Source organism: Patella vulgata, chromosome 7, assembly GCF_932274485.2.
Source record: "Patella vulgata chromosome 7, xgPatVulg1.2, whole genome shotgun sequence".
In the NCBI taxonomy this organism is placed as follows: domain Eukaryota; kingdom Metazoa; phylum Mollusca; class Gastropoda; family Patellidae; genus Patella; species Patella vulgata.
The window spans coordinates 24,653,937-24,673,938 of NC_065885.2; the positions used below are offsets into that span (position 1 = coordinate 24,653,937).

General features: G+C 31.8%; 1 protein-coding gene across 2 annotated transcripts in view; it reads left to right on the forward strand.

The window, feature by feature from the left end:
- The first annotated feature begins 1,925 nt into the window (after positions 1–1,925).
- The window catches only part of LOC126827791 (uncharacterized), a 29,071-nt gene continuing 10,994 nt past the window's right edge, over positions 1,926–20,002 (forward strand). Inside the window, exons 1-2 of one of the 2 annotated variants that reach the window (XM_050557328.2) lie at positions 10,523–10,570; positions 18,921–19,142. Coding sequence is in view for 1 of the 2 variants with exons in the window: in XM_050557327.2 (XP_050413284.1) it covers positions 2,205–2,268 (64 nt within the window). In the remaining variant the exon portion in view is untranslated. Of the gene's footprint in view, positions 2,269–10,522; positions 10,571–18,920; positions 19,143–20,002 lie in introns of those variants that run through there. The other variant, XM_050557327.2, reaches the window with a different exon arrangement.

The following is a 20,002-nucleotide window of genomic DNA, read 5'->3' on the forward strand; positions in this document are numbered from 1 at the left end:
GTCGGTGTATGACAAAGGAAGAGATAAGAATAAATATTGGGAACTAAGAATTAAAAACTCTAAATAAAGAGCTGTTTGGTCTTCCATACAAAAAATCAATTTACTCTTGTATCTGGAATATGAGAAGGGGACATATATAAATTATCAATAAATGAAGGCATGAACCTTTTCTAGTGCGTCTTTTGGGTCGTATTGGGTTTTTATAACTAAAAACATTTACAGCCAAGGATGTAGAAAGAACTAATGAAGAATATGTTCCCCTGGTTTTTTTTTCAATCTTTCATTTCAAAGAAAAGTATCTTATTGATATTCCCAATCCCGTACACTATCTATGTTATCATATATTGATCTAAATGTAAACAAAAGCATCTGTAATAATATTACTATAGGTCTACTGGGTTTAGTCGATTGCTGTTTAAATATGAATTAATTATTAATGAACGTTTTTCCAAATATGGACTTATTTTATTGGATTACTGTTATACACCGTCGTGTCATATTAGAACGCGTTGGCCCACACTTGTAAGTTTTTGACACAATGAATCATCGCATCATGGTACGGTGATTTTATTAAACTGTAATAATGACGATGCGTCCGTTATATAAAGAAACCCGTGTTAACTTATCATAGGGTCATTTAGGGTGCGCACCAACTTGTCACTTAGTGTGTAACAGCTAGACACGCCTCTAGATCTAATTAGTTCATCTATTAAAGTGGTAAGATAAAGATATTTCAAAAATAGATTTTGCAAAATGAAAGAGGCATTATGTAAGATTTAGATAAAGAGAGGGCCGTTCTAGCTATAATATTTCAAAAATAGGTACTGCAAAATCAATATACATGTATTGAAAATTTAATTCAAATTACTTTAATTTGAGCAAAGTTATCAATAGTTGTAGTTTTGACAAGATGTGTACACTGATCATAACCACCGTACTGGTGATTCGAATCTTAGCCTCGCTTCTCCATTTTTAAATTAAATCATTAAATGGCCTAACCGTTCTAATCTATTTAAAATCCAAGCCAACCGATGGCATCCATGGTTAATTATGGTCTTGTCATGTTAATAAAATAATGTCTAATTAATAATTCATATAACATTTAAAGCCCAAAGAAAGACTTGCATTAGGCAGATTTAGCTCTTATATATACATAATGCCTGTTTAATACTTAGCAGTTAGTATTATCGTTTATCTTTGTGATAAAGTATAGGTTCTCGTATTTTAGCATTGATAAGTTTAACAAAACGGTAAAAATTCATTAATCGACTGGTAGAATAAAACTGAAATATCTAAAACCGAAATGGGTCTATAGTATCTAATAATTTGATTAGACCTATAAAATCTCATATTAATTCAACTCCACTCACGCCAATCGATTGAATTCGGATTTTGTTTCAACTTTTCAACCGAAAGGCTAGGCTTTCTTCCCCTTATTCCCCCACCCCACCCCACAGAATACAGCCTACAATGTTTGGAATGTATAAACTGATTTCATTGTGAAAAAAAAAATATAGTTGTTATCTCTCTTCAAAACTATTCGTTTTAATTCCGTCTTAATTATTCAATCGGAGAAGTGTTCATTGTGTTCTACTAGCTTAATAAGCCTACGTCTTGCCGATCACCCAAATGATCTGAGTTGGAGACATTGGGAGAAGATTTGTAAATTCTTGTATGCAGTCCTACACATATAGTGCCTACACTAGTTATATATGTGAATTTGCAACAAAAAAAAACAATTATATTATTCAAATTAAATTTAGAAAAAAAGCTAGTTAACACCAAAGAGTGCCAGCGTCGGTAATATTTATGCAGTGATATTGTACTAAGACAAGTGTAAGATGTGTTCCACGTGTTCGTGGACACGTGATCAAATTTGGCGGCAAAGTCCTTCCACGCTAGGAATTTGTTTACAATGTATGAAACGTTGCATTGGCGCAAGTTATAATTTACTTAGCCAGTCAACTTTCAGATCATTTAATATATCAGTGATGTGCTTATTAATTATTTGACGAAAGCCATGAACCCTGACTAGAATGGTTCAGTCCATACGCCATACGGTATCTCTGAATCATTCCTTCGCGCTTGTCCGACCATTTCCGCCTTTATTGCACAAATAGCCTACTGTACAGTATAGTATAGTCATTTAATAAGCGGCGTGGATCGAATCAGGCAGTCTATGTTTACATGTCGAAGCTGTCAGCATGAATATATCAAAGCGTATGGATATACTAGCTTATGTACCGGTACTCTACCATATAATCACGGGTAAGTAAAAGATATAGTTTTATTAACAGGAATATCTAGGTCTATATAGATAATTTGATTCACGCACCAACAAGAAAAACTGGTCAATACTCTGTAACACACAGTGCTAATATTTACTTTAGACTGGGAGTATTTTTTTCTGATATCGGCTTTACAAGTTATGTAATCTATTTATAACCGTGGATAATACAATGGCAGTTTTTACCATTCTTTTGGAATGGGATTGACATAGAAAGCAATGATATAAACTATAAAGACAATGCTTGGAGATCATGTCAGAATATTTGTTAATGGGACTATATATGGGCCTCAGCAGGAATCTTTGTAATTGAGCATTTGAGGTGCATAAACCACTAACATGAAGGTGGAAATGAAAGGTTACTCATAATGCATTGTTTTTACCTACCTTGTTCATTTGCATAATCTTTTTAAATTCCTAAAATTTTACACAGCCCTTAATAATTAATCATAATATAATACCTGTGTTGAGACATATACAACAGGTTATTACTGTATTATCATTATGTTACACACCTAAATTCTTATAGCTGAACAATGGTTTTATAGTAGGTGTGTAGAACATTAAGATTTTTGTGGTATACAAATTATTGAAAACCCCAGAGTCAGTATTAACTATTTTGACTATCAACCCAATAGAAACATAATTACTATAGTCTAGCACTGTTTAATTAGCTCATTACCATTGCTTAAGGAATATGCAGAACTCAATGACTAATCTGTAGATCAAATATCCCTCACCATGAAAATAATGAATAGTGGTGGTACACCAAGATAATCCAGTAACTGGGGTTGGGGGTGGTGTTGGAACCAGGGTCCGACTACCCACAGGAATTTTCACAAATTTCCAGCAAAGGCAAAATACAAGATCATGATTATAAAATTAAGCCTATTAAGATCAACTTTCAACACATTTAAATCTGAGTTACTGTTTTTTGAAAACTGTTTCATATTGCCCTTTTGAGGGCTTGTGCTGCCCTTAATCTGTTAAAGTTCACTTTTACTGACACCTCTAACTAAATGGGATAGCATGTTAATCAGTTAATCACAAGTGGGATTCCATATAAAGCTTGTGAAAGCACTCCATAGGCTCTTAGCATCGATCAGAAAGGGGGCGGGGAGGTGTGGATATGGCTAGCTTTGAGGGAATCACTATAGATTAAATGTCCCTCAACACAAAAATTCTTCTCTGGGTAGCCTTGGGTAAAATCAATGGGTTACAAGTCATGTGCATATAAAACTCCCACATATATATATTTTGTTTTCAAGTACCGCGTATGTAAATGATAAAAACGACAAATAAGTTTCATTAGCCAAAATTAGTTTCTTTATTAGATGTGATTATTTTCTTTAGGTAACGCCCATATCCTCTTTTACTATGTATATATTCATTGTGACATTATATATGTCATTAGTGACAGGATATCATAATATTCTGATAATTATATAACATTTGATTGACATACATGTAGATATCATAATAATAACTTTATACTTTTATCACAATAATGCTTGTATTTTAATGTAGCCAGATTGTGCAATTTTGAAAATTTACTTGAATACCCCGACCCCTGACTGTACATTCCTGGTTCTATCACTAATTATTGTATTTGAAAACATTTTGTTAAACTTTTTAGTCTTATTTTAAATATTTTTTCATTGATCTATATTTTTGAAATATTTCATTATTACTAATTAAAAATACTAGCAAAATTACTCATGGGGGTATTTTTCGGGGGGGGGGGGGTTCTCACATCTTTCAGGGGATTCTCATTATTTCTCACACTTTTCAGGGCTTTCTCACTCTTTTTAGGGTGTTTTCACACCTTTTAGGTATTCTCACACTTTACAGCACTCACATGCTATTATATATCTTATATTTAAACTCAAGGAAAATAAATTAATTAAAATTTTGCAACAAAATCAATAGGATTAACAGAATAAATGAGAGAAAAGGGAGAAATGGTGGGGTTTAACGTCCACTGGACACCAGGTCATTTTGGTACTAACATATGGTTAAATTTTATTTCATTAATTCGCTTGCTCATAGGGGTCTTTAGCAGTGGGAGGAAATCAGAGGACCTGGAGAAAACTCTCAAGGATGGACAGGCGACCCTACTCTTTCTCTTTCTCACATACAAGCGGGGAATCAAAACCACACTAGTTGACTCAATGACCTAATGATACAAGGTGCACCCACTAACCATTCGCCCGCCCCCCCCCCAACAGAATAAAAATCATTACAGATAAATCATCATAATAAAAAGTACAACAATGATTTTAAAAGATAAAAAGCCGAGAAAGCATATTATCTATTTATAAACATAGTAAAATTGTTTGAAATAACTTGAACTGCTTCCTTGTTCTTTAAACTTTGCCATGTGGCTTTTGTCCATCTAAATCTTCAACATCCCTGAGGTCATGTAATTTCTTAATTATCTTGGGTTTCAATTTAAAACCAGTCTTTCAAGTAATTTCTTTTTTATACATTTGATGGGGTGATGATGTGGAAAAGGTAACTTGATGATGTATATGAGTATATGTTATTCCTTTTCCTTGGGTCAAGCTTCCAGGCATAGACTTTAGTTTTTGGTGCCAATGTGAGATCATGTACTTCCGATGGTCTCTGGTTTCATGGCTCTAAATCAATGTGTTTTCTCAACCACATGAATAAAACTGTACTCATTTTATGAATGAAATGTTTAGGAGAAATATTTACTAGAAATAAGAATAGTATTATTGTGTGTAGTACTATATAGTATTAAAAGAATAGCAGGTGTTGTAGTAAATACCAGGATGTACGTCTGCCATTATATCTTCACTCAATATAAGTATGACATTTGGGGTGGGTGAATTGCTTGAAGGTTTTTTGTTTGGCAATCTACTATATTATATTATATATATGCCTATAACTGTAATGTTTCATAGCATATTTCTTCCAGCAGGTCCATTTCAAAATCTTAAATACATACATAGTTTATTATCCCATCCGGTGCTCCCTTTCTCTTACCAAAACACATAATAATGCACTTAATCAACTAAGATAATGCTGTTAATTGGGGTATTTAACCTCAAAAAGCTTATTCTCTCACCCCTTTAATATTGACTTAAAGTAGGCTAGTCTCTAACTTCATATCATCCATAGTCTTCGACATTGCAAACACGACTTATTGGTCAATTTAAATCACCGCTGATAGGCTTCTGATATCAAATATTTAAGACAAAATTTCTGCTGTAAAAATTAGAAATACTGGGAAATTCACAACGAAACGAAGAAATGTCATGTGCTGATTTTAGGAGAATCACAGACACTGCGGAAATATGTTTAGAGAAAACGATTTGAGTGATTAAGAAGAACATGTTATAATCCAAATTTCTGCAAGTAGATCTAAGATCTGACTTTTAGTATGTGTGTAGTACTATTATAGTATTAAAACGAAGAAATGTCATGTACTGATTTTAGGAGAATCACAGACACCGCGAAAATATGTTTAAAGAGAAAACATTTTGAGTGATTAAGAAGAACATGTTATAATCCAAATTTCTGCAAGTAGATCTTAGATCTGACTTTTAGTATGTGTTTGTTCTGTTCCTTTTTAATAAAATATTATTATAAAAACTAAAAAATCTTACAGCTATGATTTTAATTTTTTTCTATGAACTTCTTTTATGTTGTATAAAAGAAAGATGAATCATTATAACTGTGTATATATGTATGTATCAGGTTTTTTTTTCAAATCTATAGAAGCAGCTTGTATAAAAAAAATTGTAGATTTTCTTTTATCACGATGATCGGAAATCCACCTTCATCTGACATAAAGATGTAAAAACTAAGGAACGTGTGTTATCGTCTATAATTCTGTGCTTCACATGATTTCATTAGGACAAATGAATTGACATCTGTTGATCTTTTAAAAGTTTTCTTTATCCTAAATCCTGATTTCATTAGCCCAGTTGGAGCAGAACAGTAGGACATTAAACCCCATTTCATTTCGTTTCATTATCCTATAAATCAATATTTATATAATGTTAACAAAAATGTGGAACTCTGAAAATACTGTAGATCTTCAGCACTAACATAATTTTTAGATCTAATGCTTGTCTAGTTCTCTAGATTCTGTCTTGGTTTCTTGAATGAAAATAAAATAATAATTTGAAAATTTTTTCAGAAAGTATGACTGTGTAATAAAAATATATAGATTTTTATTAGAATTGGATTGATGGTAAGATGTAATTACCGGTAAATAGATAATCAAATTATTGAACTAATAGTGTTTGTCTAATAGACACTTACGTTTGTCTTGTAATCAAAGAGCAGTGTAATAATCTCCAACATTCGCTCTTTGTCTTGATTTCCTGATTACATTAATGAGATATAAGTGTCTAATTTTACTAATTTTTGATATAAACTTAAAGAGTTATGGCCCTTGCTCACTTTGCTGAACTTGTGAATGCTCTAACAGCAAAAGGCATCATGTGATCTACTTTAAATTTATGTTCTTTCTTTCGATTATTATGATGAATAAAAATCAGAATAATTTCAGATTACTACTTATAGAGTTATTGCCCTTGATGATACCATATATTCTTGTCAACACACTGATGATATTATACATTTTATTTTATTCACAATGGGGGGGTTGGATGGTTGAATGGTTAGCGTGTGCACGCTGTATCATAAAGTCTGTCATTGAGTCAACTGGCGTGGTTTCGAATCCCCGGTTGTACTAACAAGGAGTAGGGTCGACTGTCCAACCTCGTGGGTTTTCTCCGGGTCCTCCAGTTTCTTCCCACTGCTAAAGACCCCTACACGCAAGCGAATTATTGAAATAAAAATTAAAACCATATGTTAGTCACGAAATGACCTAGTTTGTGTTGAGTGGACGTTAAACCCCATTTCTCTCTCTCTCTCTTTATTCACAATGTGAAAGCCTATATGAACTTCTCAGATGACTTAGGTTTTATTGTTGCCTGGCAAACAATCTTTGGTCTTTGCATAGGTACATATCATTTTCCAATGTTTGATTATGTATAAAAATACTTGAATTAATTAAATCTGTTTAATACTAGTTATAATATGATATTGATATTAACAGATGTAGTAGATTATTTATTCTAGTTGGGTACATTATGGTGGTTATGTATACACACGCTTTATTCATACTACAATTTACTTCGGTGTGGTCACAACAACCTTTACAATTGATTTATTCTCTTATCAGAAACCAGTTGTAAAATACATACTTAGTCAGGTACCCATGTTAATTGAGATAAATAGGGAATATTTCCAGAATTTATTTTTGGACATTATGCTGACAAAAGAATTAAAACAGAAAGAAGAGAGAAAGATTTAAGACTTGGTAATCCCAGTAGGAAAATATTTGTTCACACTGTATTTTGAAAAGATCATAAATATATATGGTGAACCTTGTTACAGATTATAAACCATGTTACAGATGGTAAACCATGTTGCAAATGGTGAACCTTGTTACAGATGGTGAACCATGTTACAGGTGGTGAACCATGTTGCCAATGGTGAACTTTGTTGCATATGGTGGACCATGTTGCAGATGATGAACCTTGTTACAGATGATGAACTTTGTTACAAATGACAAACCATGTTGCATGTTGCAGAGAGTGAACCTTTTTACAGATGGTGAACCATGTTACAGATGGTGAACTTTGTTACAAATGATTAAACAATTTACTGATGTTGAACCTATGATGGTGAACTTGAGATTAAGAACTGTAGATGGTGGACATAGTGATAGCCGGTGAACCTAGCTTCAGATGAAAAACCTATTTAATGATGCTGAACCTTCTCATGGATTGTGCACATTGGTATAGATGGCAAATATTTTGTCTGATCGTGAACCCTACTGTAGATGGTGAATCATTTTACAGATGTTGAACCTAGTTCCTGGTGCTGAACATTGTTACAGATAGTGATCTCATTTGTAGACTATGAACCTAGTTACAAAAGATATGGTGAACCTTGTTACAGCCAGTTACAGAACACACATATAAACATTGTTACTGATGGTGAATCCTGTTGCTGATGGTGAACCTTGTTGCTGATGGTGAGTGAACCCACTGATGGATGTTGAAACTACTTATAGATGGTGAACCTTGTTACTAATTGTGTCTAGATGATTACATATTACAGTTGTTGAACATTGTTACTTTTTAAAGTTTATTTTCCTGTTTTGATCCCTGTAGCTGTACCAAACTTGTAATAAATAAGCAGTACACAGAGACTATTGCAGAAAGTTAAGTATTCTAGTATGTGTATGGTAGTTTACCTAATGCCTACTAAACACATGTTACCATGACCAGGTAGATTTTTTATAGGTGGAATTACAGAGGTTGAGTCATTCCTAGTTCAGTAGAACAGTGAATATAGAATGCTTTCTATGAATTTTATACACTGACTCAATTAAAGTAACTTTATCATACTTTGTCTGCTGGCCACATGTTATAAATAAATTCTCATTAAAGCCAATAAAATGTGGGTCTCTTCTCTCCGCAACAGGTTAGAAAATCTTCCTAGTGCGGGTCACCTTTATAGTCAATATAAAATTATAGCCTTTAAAAAGATTCCCAAACATTTCAAAATAAATGAAATATTTGTAATGGTTCTACTTTTTCAAGAAAGAAAATGAAATTTATAAAATTTGTAAATACGGAAGCACTTTGTTTTTGCACAGATGTATTAAGTGCCATTTTGAAATTTTAGATTGATTTAGTTACATGAACAACTTTGCCCTTTGACTTAAGATATGATTACATGATTCGTATTTTGAACTTATTTTTATAAATTTGAAATAATATAAGGTAACTGAATATTTTTGTATGAAGATCAACCAAAAACCTGTGTTTTCATTGTCAATGTAGTATGTTCCTTTTTTTTTTATTTTTCACCGAAATCAAGCTTTACTCCATTTCTAATGCATTGATTTACAAAGAAGTCACAACATTATACTAGATTAATTATTAGATAGGTCCAGGCATAACCTTATAAAATAACAGAACTGTATGAATTTTGCACCATAGTCTTTGAAATTGTTAGGTTAATCTGTACATGTTGATTACAGTTTAAAACATTGTAAAGCTTTTAAGTATCCGTTGTTTACCTTGGTCATACAAACGACTTTATACTAAATCATTACGATGCTGGTAATTTGTGACCCATCACATTGGAACAGGTAGTAAGTCCCATATGCCTGTATTGGTATAGTTCTGCCTGAGAATAGAAATCATTACTTTGGTAGTGAAAATGTTAGTATTAAATATTGGTTGCTAAGGAAATTTTATCTTTCAAGAATCAATTTTATACCTGGATTTTCTCAAAATCTGGTTTTGGAATTCTCTCTAATTGACCTGGCCATATTTGGCGATATTTCGGCCATTGAACATGATATGGAGCCGGGAATGGTACCAAAATGAAGCTTGGAATGTGATTATGTGAATAACTCTATATGGCCAAATTGCCACTTACCACCCATTTTGATGTGATGGTCACATATATCTGTAACAGGGAACCCCTATCTGAATTACATTTTGGCATATGTCCCTTAACAGTAAATGCATTAAATTACAATTATTTCATGGATAATTACAAAGTGTTCGATATGTAATATATCATCATTACTTTACCCTGTTTATTTCGGGTTAGTTTAGTTTAAACAATATTTTATTCAATAAACTGAATTGGATTGAACAACAGGCAAGGCCTATATAAGTTCTCTCCAAACATATAAAATAGTTAAATCTTATGTTTACAATACAGTGGTGACATATGTACAGACAGTGAGTAACAAACATATATACATTTTGAAGTGTAATTTTAAGTTTTAAATGTTAAAGTTTTAAAATCTCTTGCTGTCTTTTATGTATTTTTGCACTATTTCAAATATGTTGGAATTGGTATTATCTGAAAGAGAGGGGTTGCCATATAGGATCAGGTCAATTGTAAAATTTTGATTAAGGTGGTGTAGATTATTTTTTAGAATTTTTCTTGGGGCAGAGGAGGCTGGACATATGAAAAAATAATGGTAATTATCTTCGTCTGCAGAATTACACTTAGGGCACATCTTTGTGTCACTAATAAAATGGTAGAATAAGTGATTATTTAAGTTACTAGCTTTATTTCTTAATTGGCAATGGATAATATTCTCTTTCCTATTTCCAGTATTATAATATAGTAGTGGTCTAATTAAAGGATACACGCGTGAAAGGCCCAGTTTGAATGTACTTAACGTTTGTGAAGTTTTAATATTTTCAGGTAAGTTGTTCCAAAGTTTAATTGTGCAGGGAAAGAAACTATTAGAATATGAACTCATTTTACAAAATGGTAGATTGAGGTTCAGATTTTCATTTCGAAGGTTATAATTTGATACAGACGGTTCAAATTTTTTAAAGGCTTCAGATAGATAAGTGGGACTTAGGTTATTCTTTATTTTGTATAAGTAAATTAATTTGTGTTTTATTCTGCGATTAGACAATGATTCCCAACCAAGCTCTTTGTATACATTGTTTTTAGATGAATTTCTTCTAAGGCCAGTTATTATTCTACCTGCTTCAGTTTGAACACTTTCTAATAGATCAGAATCCTTTTTTGAACAGTTATCCCATACAATATCGGCATATTCTAAAATCGGACGAATAAAAGCAAGATATATTTTGTTAAGTGAAATTCTGTTAATTTTGTATTTCAGTATACGCAAAATATTTAGTCGACCACAAGCTTTCTGGTATATATTTGAAATGTGTTTTGACCATAATGCATTAGACTGAAATGTTATTCCCAAATGACAATGAGTAGTTACGTTTTCAACTTTTGTATTTTCAAAAACAACGTCTGGATGGATTGTATTTTTCCTAGTAAAAATAATATCTTTAGTTTTATTGGGGTTAAAAGTTATACACCATTGTTTAGCCCACGATGAGATAATATTCAGATCTTCAGTCATAGAGTTCGCGCTACTTAGAGGATCATTATGAATAATGGTAAAAAGTGAAGTATCATCGGCGAATAGCCTTATGTTGTTAGTAATATTATCGGAGATATCATTTAAATAAATTAAAAATAGGAAAGGACCCAGCACACTTCCCTGGGGGACTCCAGAATCAGTATACAAATAGTTTGATTTGAAACCTTCTTAAACTACGCATTGTTGTCTATTACTTAAATAGTGTTCAATTTCGGGTTAATGGCATGGACTTTGATTCAAAATTTTAGTTGAAATTAACATAGGCCAGAATTGGGTCACTAGAAGTCGTTGTCAGCTTCAGGAAACAATGTCAATAAGTTTCCATTCCCTTTAAAAGACTTCAATATAAGACATTCTAGTTAGGTGTTCAGACTCCATTATTTTGAAATTTATGATTTCATGATTCCTATGAATAAAAAGTTTTCAAATGGATTTTTGTTTTCAAGTTTGTGATATGGAAGTAGTAGTGTTGTGAGGGATTTTTTAGATACTTAAACAAGATCTATTCCATCTGACCAAATAATGCACTCATTTAGTATGTCTATAGAAATTTACACCAATTTAAAACTAAGATATACCAGTAATTGTCTGTATATTAGAAACAGGAACATGTGTCTGTTGTATGAAGTACAACAAATAAACATACATATATCTTTTATTATCTGATATAAACACTGTAATAATAGCCTGCATATGTATTTGCAATGGATATGCGCCATAGAAGAATAATTATTCAACAAATAAATGTTTTTATTAGCCTTGTTTCACTGTAAGCCTAGAAATGGAAGAGGCGACAACATCTTGCTAGCCTGGAGGTCGGATGTTCGATCCCTGCATTGGCCGAGAAAGTTCATCCAGATTTTCCGGCGTGGTTCCCCCTTGTCAGTGATGCAGGACGGAGGGCCTGGCAAGGACAGCTGTCTAGTCGTTCAGATGGGATGAAAAACCGTGGTCCCGTGTACACATTGGCATGCACGTAAAAGATCCCTTGACAGTTGGAATTCGAAATAAGAGTAGGCCGTAGTGCCGCTGTCCGGGCAAAATTTCCCCTCATAGCACACTGTATGGCATATGCCCTTCTTCATTAACCCAGTTTGGAGCAGAACAGTAGGACGTTAAACCCCATTTCATTTCATTTCATTTGCAAGGTACATGTATGCATATATGGTCTTGTTAATCTTGGTCTGATGTTCATTGGTCCATCACAAATTAACCTGATGTTCCTTGATCTGATACCTATTAGGCCACTAGTTATTGTTTTGATGTTCCTTGATCCAACACTTATTGACCTGATGTTTATTAGTCCAATAGTTATTAATTCAATGTTCATTAGTTTTTAAACTGGTGTTCTTTGGTTCAGTTCAGTTGAGATTTGATTTTCATTGAACCATTAGTTATCTGATGTTCTTTAGTCCAGTACTTGTTAGGATACAATGTTCATAGGTCCACTAGTTATTGATGTTTCTTGTGTACTTGTTGATCTTGTGTTCATAGGTCCAGCATTGATTATTAATCTGTTCATTACACCAGTAATTACTGGCATGATCTTTATTGGTCAAGTACTTATTGATCTGATGCTCCTTGTTGGTCTAGTTGATCTGATCTTCATTAGTTCAGCATTAAGTCTGATATCTATTAGTCTATTACTTATTAATCCAGTGTATATATATTGCTGGTCCATTAGTTATTGATCTGATTCTATTGAGATCAGATGTTCATTGGACCATTAGTTACTAATTTGATGTGCATCCATTAGTTATTGATCTGATGTTCACTTGTTTATACAATTTTTTGTTACCGGCTAGAATTTATTACTTTGATGTTCCATTCATAACATATGATTGACTTTATTGAACTAAATGGCATGTCTTTATTATTAAACTTTAGTGTATAAAAATATTGGCATTATTTATATAATATCAAATAACTAGATTACATATTCAGCCCAGGAAGTTTCAGTGAACATTTTCAAAAATCTATTGTTTTTATGTGAGACCAGATGCTAATTTGTCTGGATTCAGAACATATTTTGTCTTGGGAATTATATATGCTTCCTGATATTCTAAACTGATGTCATTAAGCTGTTTTTTCTCCTATCTAAGTAATCTATTTCAACAGGGAAGTGTCATCTTTAACTGATCCTCTTACAATAAGTAAATTTAAAGGTTGAAAGAGACATGGAACCACTATATAATATTAGTTAACTATAAATGGCAACCATATGCTATATATGTTCAAACATAAAACTAAGAACAATATGCACCAAGCTTACTTAGCTAATATGTTTTAAATTTCTCACTTTTAAGATTGCATGGTTGTTTTTAGAATGGAAAAATATTTTAGACATTTAGTGATTATTTATTTTTGATCTGCTTTTTAAGCTGATATTTGTCTTTCAATATTTTCAATGTGATTCTGTGAAAGTTCATGCCTCTTTCTCTAAATTTAGAGGTTGTATTTTTTACATTAAAAGAGAGTTTGATCTTCAGTATTGTTTAATATTTATATAAACCCATTATAAATTTAACCTTAGAGATTCTCTTCCATTAAATTTTTTTAACAATAATAGAAAATAGAACAATAAGCTTCCATTATAACAAGTAATAAAATTTAAATGGATAGTGAAGTGCTTTGAAAATATAACACACACTCTTTCTTTTCAAGCTGTTGCCAGAAATTATGCATTGTTGCATTTGTAGTAAATTTCATATGATTAGGGGGTGCTGTAAAGGTTTGCCTACATTTTTTTTTATGTATATTGACAACCTAATATTCATATGAAACCAAGCCCTACTAAAAACCAAAATATGTGAAACAGCACAAGATGTAATTAATAAAATAGATACATATCAGCATGCAATAATCACATTAGTCCATCCAGTCCTGGTCTCAAATAAGCTGAAAATTAGCCATAATCACACTAGAAAATCGGGTAAAAGTACAAACATAATTTTTTTGTCAATAATAGGTTCAATTTTTCTCTGGAAACAGGGGCAAGAGATATATTTGTAATTACCGTAATACTTATTATTTGCCCACAAGTTTTCAAGTATAGGTGATAAAACTAGATTAAGTAGAAACGGAATACCATAACTGTAGTCTACTTATATTATTGGTCATCTTATTTCCTATATCATATATCACTATCCTATTCATGTGTAATAATGACTCTAGAGGAAAATAACTATAACTATACATTATGAAACTCAATGAGTAAGCTGATTTTTAATAAAGAACAAATTGTTAAAAACTTGAAAATTTAACAATAATTGTAATTATTTCATAAACTATTATTTAAATGTATATACAAAAATTGGGCATGCTAGTTAGACCATTTGGTATCAGGGACTTTTTGAGACAGATAGCATTTGAAGAATTCTGTTAAAAAAAACCCACCAACTAAGCTAAAATTCTTACAGATTTAATGGTTTATTTAAGAGTTAGAACCATTCAACGGAACAAACATGCTGTTTGTTAAAAATAAACAATTTCTTTCAGTCTTAAAATTTAAACATGGATCCCATGTCTTATTGATCAGACAAAATGATTTGATGAAACTAAGATTTTGACGTTTCTGTCCTAGAACAACATTGGTAGTAATTATTTATAAAAGATCTTTTATTGATTCTGAGTGAGTAATGATTGACTTCGTGATATCATGAAAAGATGGGGGAGAAATGGTTGGATTACTGCTGCTAGTAAGTTATCCATGTGAATCGATTGAAAGAGAATAAAATAAGACTGAACCTACATATAGTATTAATATATGACAGACAAGTGTGTTTAGGTATATAAAGGGGGAGAAGGAGGGTTGTATATTAGTTTCATACTTTAAATTAAAATCGGAAAATGGATATCCAAATAGTCTATATTGATACAAAATAAAGATAATTTTGTACATTTGATGATGCACCATAATTTTGAATACTTCTGATCATGTTATATTTCTTTGACTAATAAATAAGAATTGTTCTAAATGTTTGTCTGAATTTATCAATTAAAGATACATTATGGGAGATTTTTATACAGAATTGGCCATTCTTGCTATAAAAGAATATATTGAAAATTTCAGTCAAAATTACTTTATTCTGAACATAGTTATCATCGTTGTAATATTTGACTAGAAATGGTAGTGAAATGTGCCTTCACCTTGTCCGATCGTTTGATTGACAGGCGTTAACTCCACCTACATATCTCGATTATCAAGTAAAGATTTCAATGGCATGCGGAAACGCTCCACAGCGGCCTCGCTAAGTACACTCTATCATTTAGCCTCGATCTAACTGACATATTCTCATCAGGATGCGCCATATTTGAATTAATTAATAAGTGAAATCCTATTTAAATCCGAGCTGTAGCCGAGCCATCCGTGGGTCTACAGAGTTGATTTTGGGCTTGTTGTTTAAATAAAGATCTAATTTATAATTTCTATAACATCTGAAGCCAAAATTAAGACTTGCAATAATCAGATTTTGCTCTTGCATAATGTATGTTTAATATTGACCAAGAGTAAGACTTTTGTCCCAAAAAACATCTGATTATGGCTTGAAAATATGCTACTTTTGTTTTGGTTTAAAAAAATCTTTACAAATCATATCGCCTCTCCTCCATCGCCCACCATATAGACCTATGTCCTAAAGAATTGGATAGATATAGATAGGATAAAATTTTATTGTATTGAAACATCCACTGAGGACAGCATACAGTATAGACGTGTACGTCTTACATAAATTTATAACAATATGACAAATAATATATATATTTACAAATCGACAAAGTGTAATTTTAATATGTTTTTATGAAATCTGTATGGTATGGTTTTAGAAGTATAATAGTACTAGTAATGTGTATGTATGAATGATATAGTTTAGTATTATAGTAGTACTAACACGGACCATGGTACTAATAATGTGTTTTTATAAATGGTATAGTTCTAGTAGTATGATAAATGTGTTTTTATGAATGGTATAGTACTAGTAATGTGTATTTGTGAAGGGTATGGTTTTAGTAGTATAATAGTACTAGTAATGTATGCTTGTGAATGGTCTAGTTTTAGTAGTATAATAGTACTGGTACTAGTAATGGCTACCGTATGTAGTTATTCTATCAATGCCTGTAACAAATATACCATTAAACCATCGTCCTATCATGGTCAACTTGATATTACAAGTATATTATTAACAATAGCACCCCATACATGTTTGATTAGGGTATAGAAATCTGAATGCCAATTGCATTCAAGTCTATATGTTGGATAAGAAGTATCAGTGGAAGCTCAGGCTTTGAAACTACTGCACTTGAACTTCTTCAATAAATTAGGACTGGTATTAGGTGGTCTGCCTTGTGCATAACACCCATCACTCCTTGTAGTTAAACAATGAATATGAATATTTCCATTAGAGTTTGAATATTTAAAAATGTAAAAAGATGGTCACAATTCAGACAGAAAGTCATAATATATTATCATAGTTAATTTTGCTTGGTCCAACAAAAATTAAAGTTATGGGAATTTTTACCCAGTGAATCCTTTTCTTCCAGTCATAAACAAGTTGATGGAAGAGATTTTGATGAAACTAGTAAATTTTTATGATGTGGTTTATCTTGGGTATCTTGTTGATGTTAGTAAAGGAAAACCTGACAGATCAAAGATGTTTGTATAGGACAAAATGAGATATTTATCAGTACTTTATTTTGAAGGTAAAGGTGTGGATTTTGTTAGATTTCACCAGCTGACTATCTGATCAAAGAATATTAAACTGTCTTAAAAAAGAATATTAAACTGTCTTATAAAAGAATATTAAACTGTCTTAAAAGGAATATTAAACTGTCTTAAAAAGAATATTAAACTGTCTTAAAAGGAATATTAAACTGTCTTAAAAAGAATATTAAACTCTCTTGTAAAAGAATATTAAACTGTCTTGTAAAAGAATTTTAAACTGTCTTATAAAAGAATATTAAACCTTCTTGTAAAAGATTATTAAGCGGTCTTAAAAAGCAATATTAAACTGTCTTATAAAACAATATTAAACTGCAGTAGACACAAAGTTTGTAACAATTTAATTATAAAAGATAAAAAAGATTCTGCCATTAATATATAACAACACAGACACAACTTATTTACATGTTCTGTGCTAATTGTGCAGTAATCAGTTTTTCATATTTCGTATTTCATACCCTGTGGCCTGCCCTATACCATGTTTTAAAAAATCTTCTGAAACTTTTGTTTTTCAAATCTGGCAGAGGAAATCTTGACGAAAACATTTTTAGAAATTTAGCAGATGAAACTCTTGATAATAATTTAGTTGGCACTTTTGTGATAGAACTTAAATATTGGTGAAACAAACATTAGTCATAAAAAAAGATTTTTTGTTTTTCTCAGTGAAGCATGTTCCTGGTATATGTATTAAATGACTGACATCCCCTTACCCTAACCCTGTAGGATATTATATACGTGGGAGGACTTCCGTATAATCAGGTTTTTATTATGTAGTCAGGAATTATTAGAAGGAAATGTGTAGTAAAACAGTGGTATTTATGTATATATATACCATCTGTTATACCTACATTAGAAATAATATAAAACTTAAACCATACCTAGAGTGGGAAGTTAACATGGCTGTCACAGGTCAAATATACTAATAAAAGGGTAGACATTTGCTTTATCATTTATACATTGATTATAGATTAGAGTCTAGTATCTTAATTAGTAATTAATTTGGGCTGTTTTTGACAATTTAAATATTGTACTTAAAGATGCATTATGACTTTCATAATGAAAATAATGTTATTAAATTTAAAAGAAGTCTTATTTATATTAACCCTAGCCCTAGACTTAGATAAAGTATTCTTTATAAATGCTTTGAAAACCAGTTGCAAATTGTATGTCTTGAAAAGTTAATACATATATATATATCTCAGTGATATAGGTTGACAATATTGTTTCAAAATTGTCATAGAATATAATTTGAATATCAAAACTTATATTATTACAATCTCAGGAAACTGTTCAATTTTAGGTACATTTGAAAAAGCAATACATTTTTATACCATCCGATTTGATGGTTGTGTGAAATGAAATGAAACAGGGTTTAACTGTCTGGCTCTGACTGAGCTAAAGAAGACGGACGGGTACCAGTATATGCTATGCAGTGTGTTATGAGGGAAATTTTGCCCAGATAGTGGCACTGGCACTACGGCCTACTCTTATATCGAATTTCATCCCCGTCCAGCATCACTAACAAGGGGAAACCACTCTGGAAAATCCTGATGAACTTTCTCGGTCGAACACCGGACCTCCAGGTTAGCGAGCCAACGTCTTACTCATCGAGCCACCCCATGATTGTATGAAGCAGTGAACTTAAAGGGTGCAATGTCCTACATTTTTGCACCAATAGGGCTAATGAAGACAGACATACGCCATACAATGTGGTATAGAAAATCATGAGGAATTTTCTTGGCCAATACTGGGATCTCTTGGTTCTGGTTAGTAAGCCTGTTCCACCCTTACTGAACCACCATAGTTCCCACATGCCTAATTAGATTACAAAAATAAACAGTTGCATACACTTATAAAATAGGTAATTCAGACAATACCTTTCAGTATAAACTACACCACAATAATGATTAACTCATGTTTTACAGGCCATTTCATGTGTGCTATCATCACTTCAAGTAAAGTACATTACCTACTAACTTTTAGGTTGAATAACATTGTAGAACTTTTATCAGGCATGTTGGAAGAATTGTAGCCAGGCATATGACTGTAATAAGGCCATGAATGTCTTCCAGTTAGTTAACCATAGAATAGATCCCATTGCCAATAAACTACTTGCTGCACAGAATATTTATTCAAAGCAAATGTAGGTAAGATATTTTTTGAAAACAAAGGTGTCTGGGATGATCTTTAAATGTAAAAATCACAAAACAAACAGAAAAAAAGAACATAAATATTGGCACATCATCGTGGTTATAATGAGTCTGTACACCTTGCCTGCAGATAGTACTATGTGTCAAGTGCAAAACAAGTACTTGTTTCGAAGTACAAAAGGTTACTGAAACATAGTTGCATGATTTGAAATTCTTATCGTGAATTAAGGGGAAATGTTTTACTAGTGGAAGTGGTCCAATGCAATTGAACATGAAGGTAGAAATAGATGAGTTATTGCTCCTCAATTATCTCTCCAAAATTATTACTTCACAACCTCTGTACCTCTCCAAACAGTCCAAACTATATATATTATATAGATTCTTATTACCAGTACTCCATAAAATGTAATGTATAACTCTAAAATATACATGTATACTAGATGTTTATTACTCAACAACATGTAGTATAATTCCAAAATACATGTATAATAGATTCTTATTATAATTCTAAAATATATGTATAATAGATTCTTATTACTGCTCAACAGGTAGTTTATCTCCAAACTAATAGTTTTTTACTTCTCAACATGTTGTATCTCTCTAAAATACATGTATAATAGATGCCTATAGATTCTTATTACTTCACAACATGTAGGCTATAATGGAGTATTATTACTTCACAATGTCAAACTACATGAAAAGTAGATTCTTATTACTCCACAACATGTAAGTCTACAATAGATTCTTCCAAAAACATGTACAATAGATTCTAAGTTATCTCTACAAGAAAATAAAGGGTATATGTTTTGTGTTAGAAGAAAATCTGTAACATGTTGTAAATTATTGTTTTATTTTCT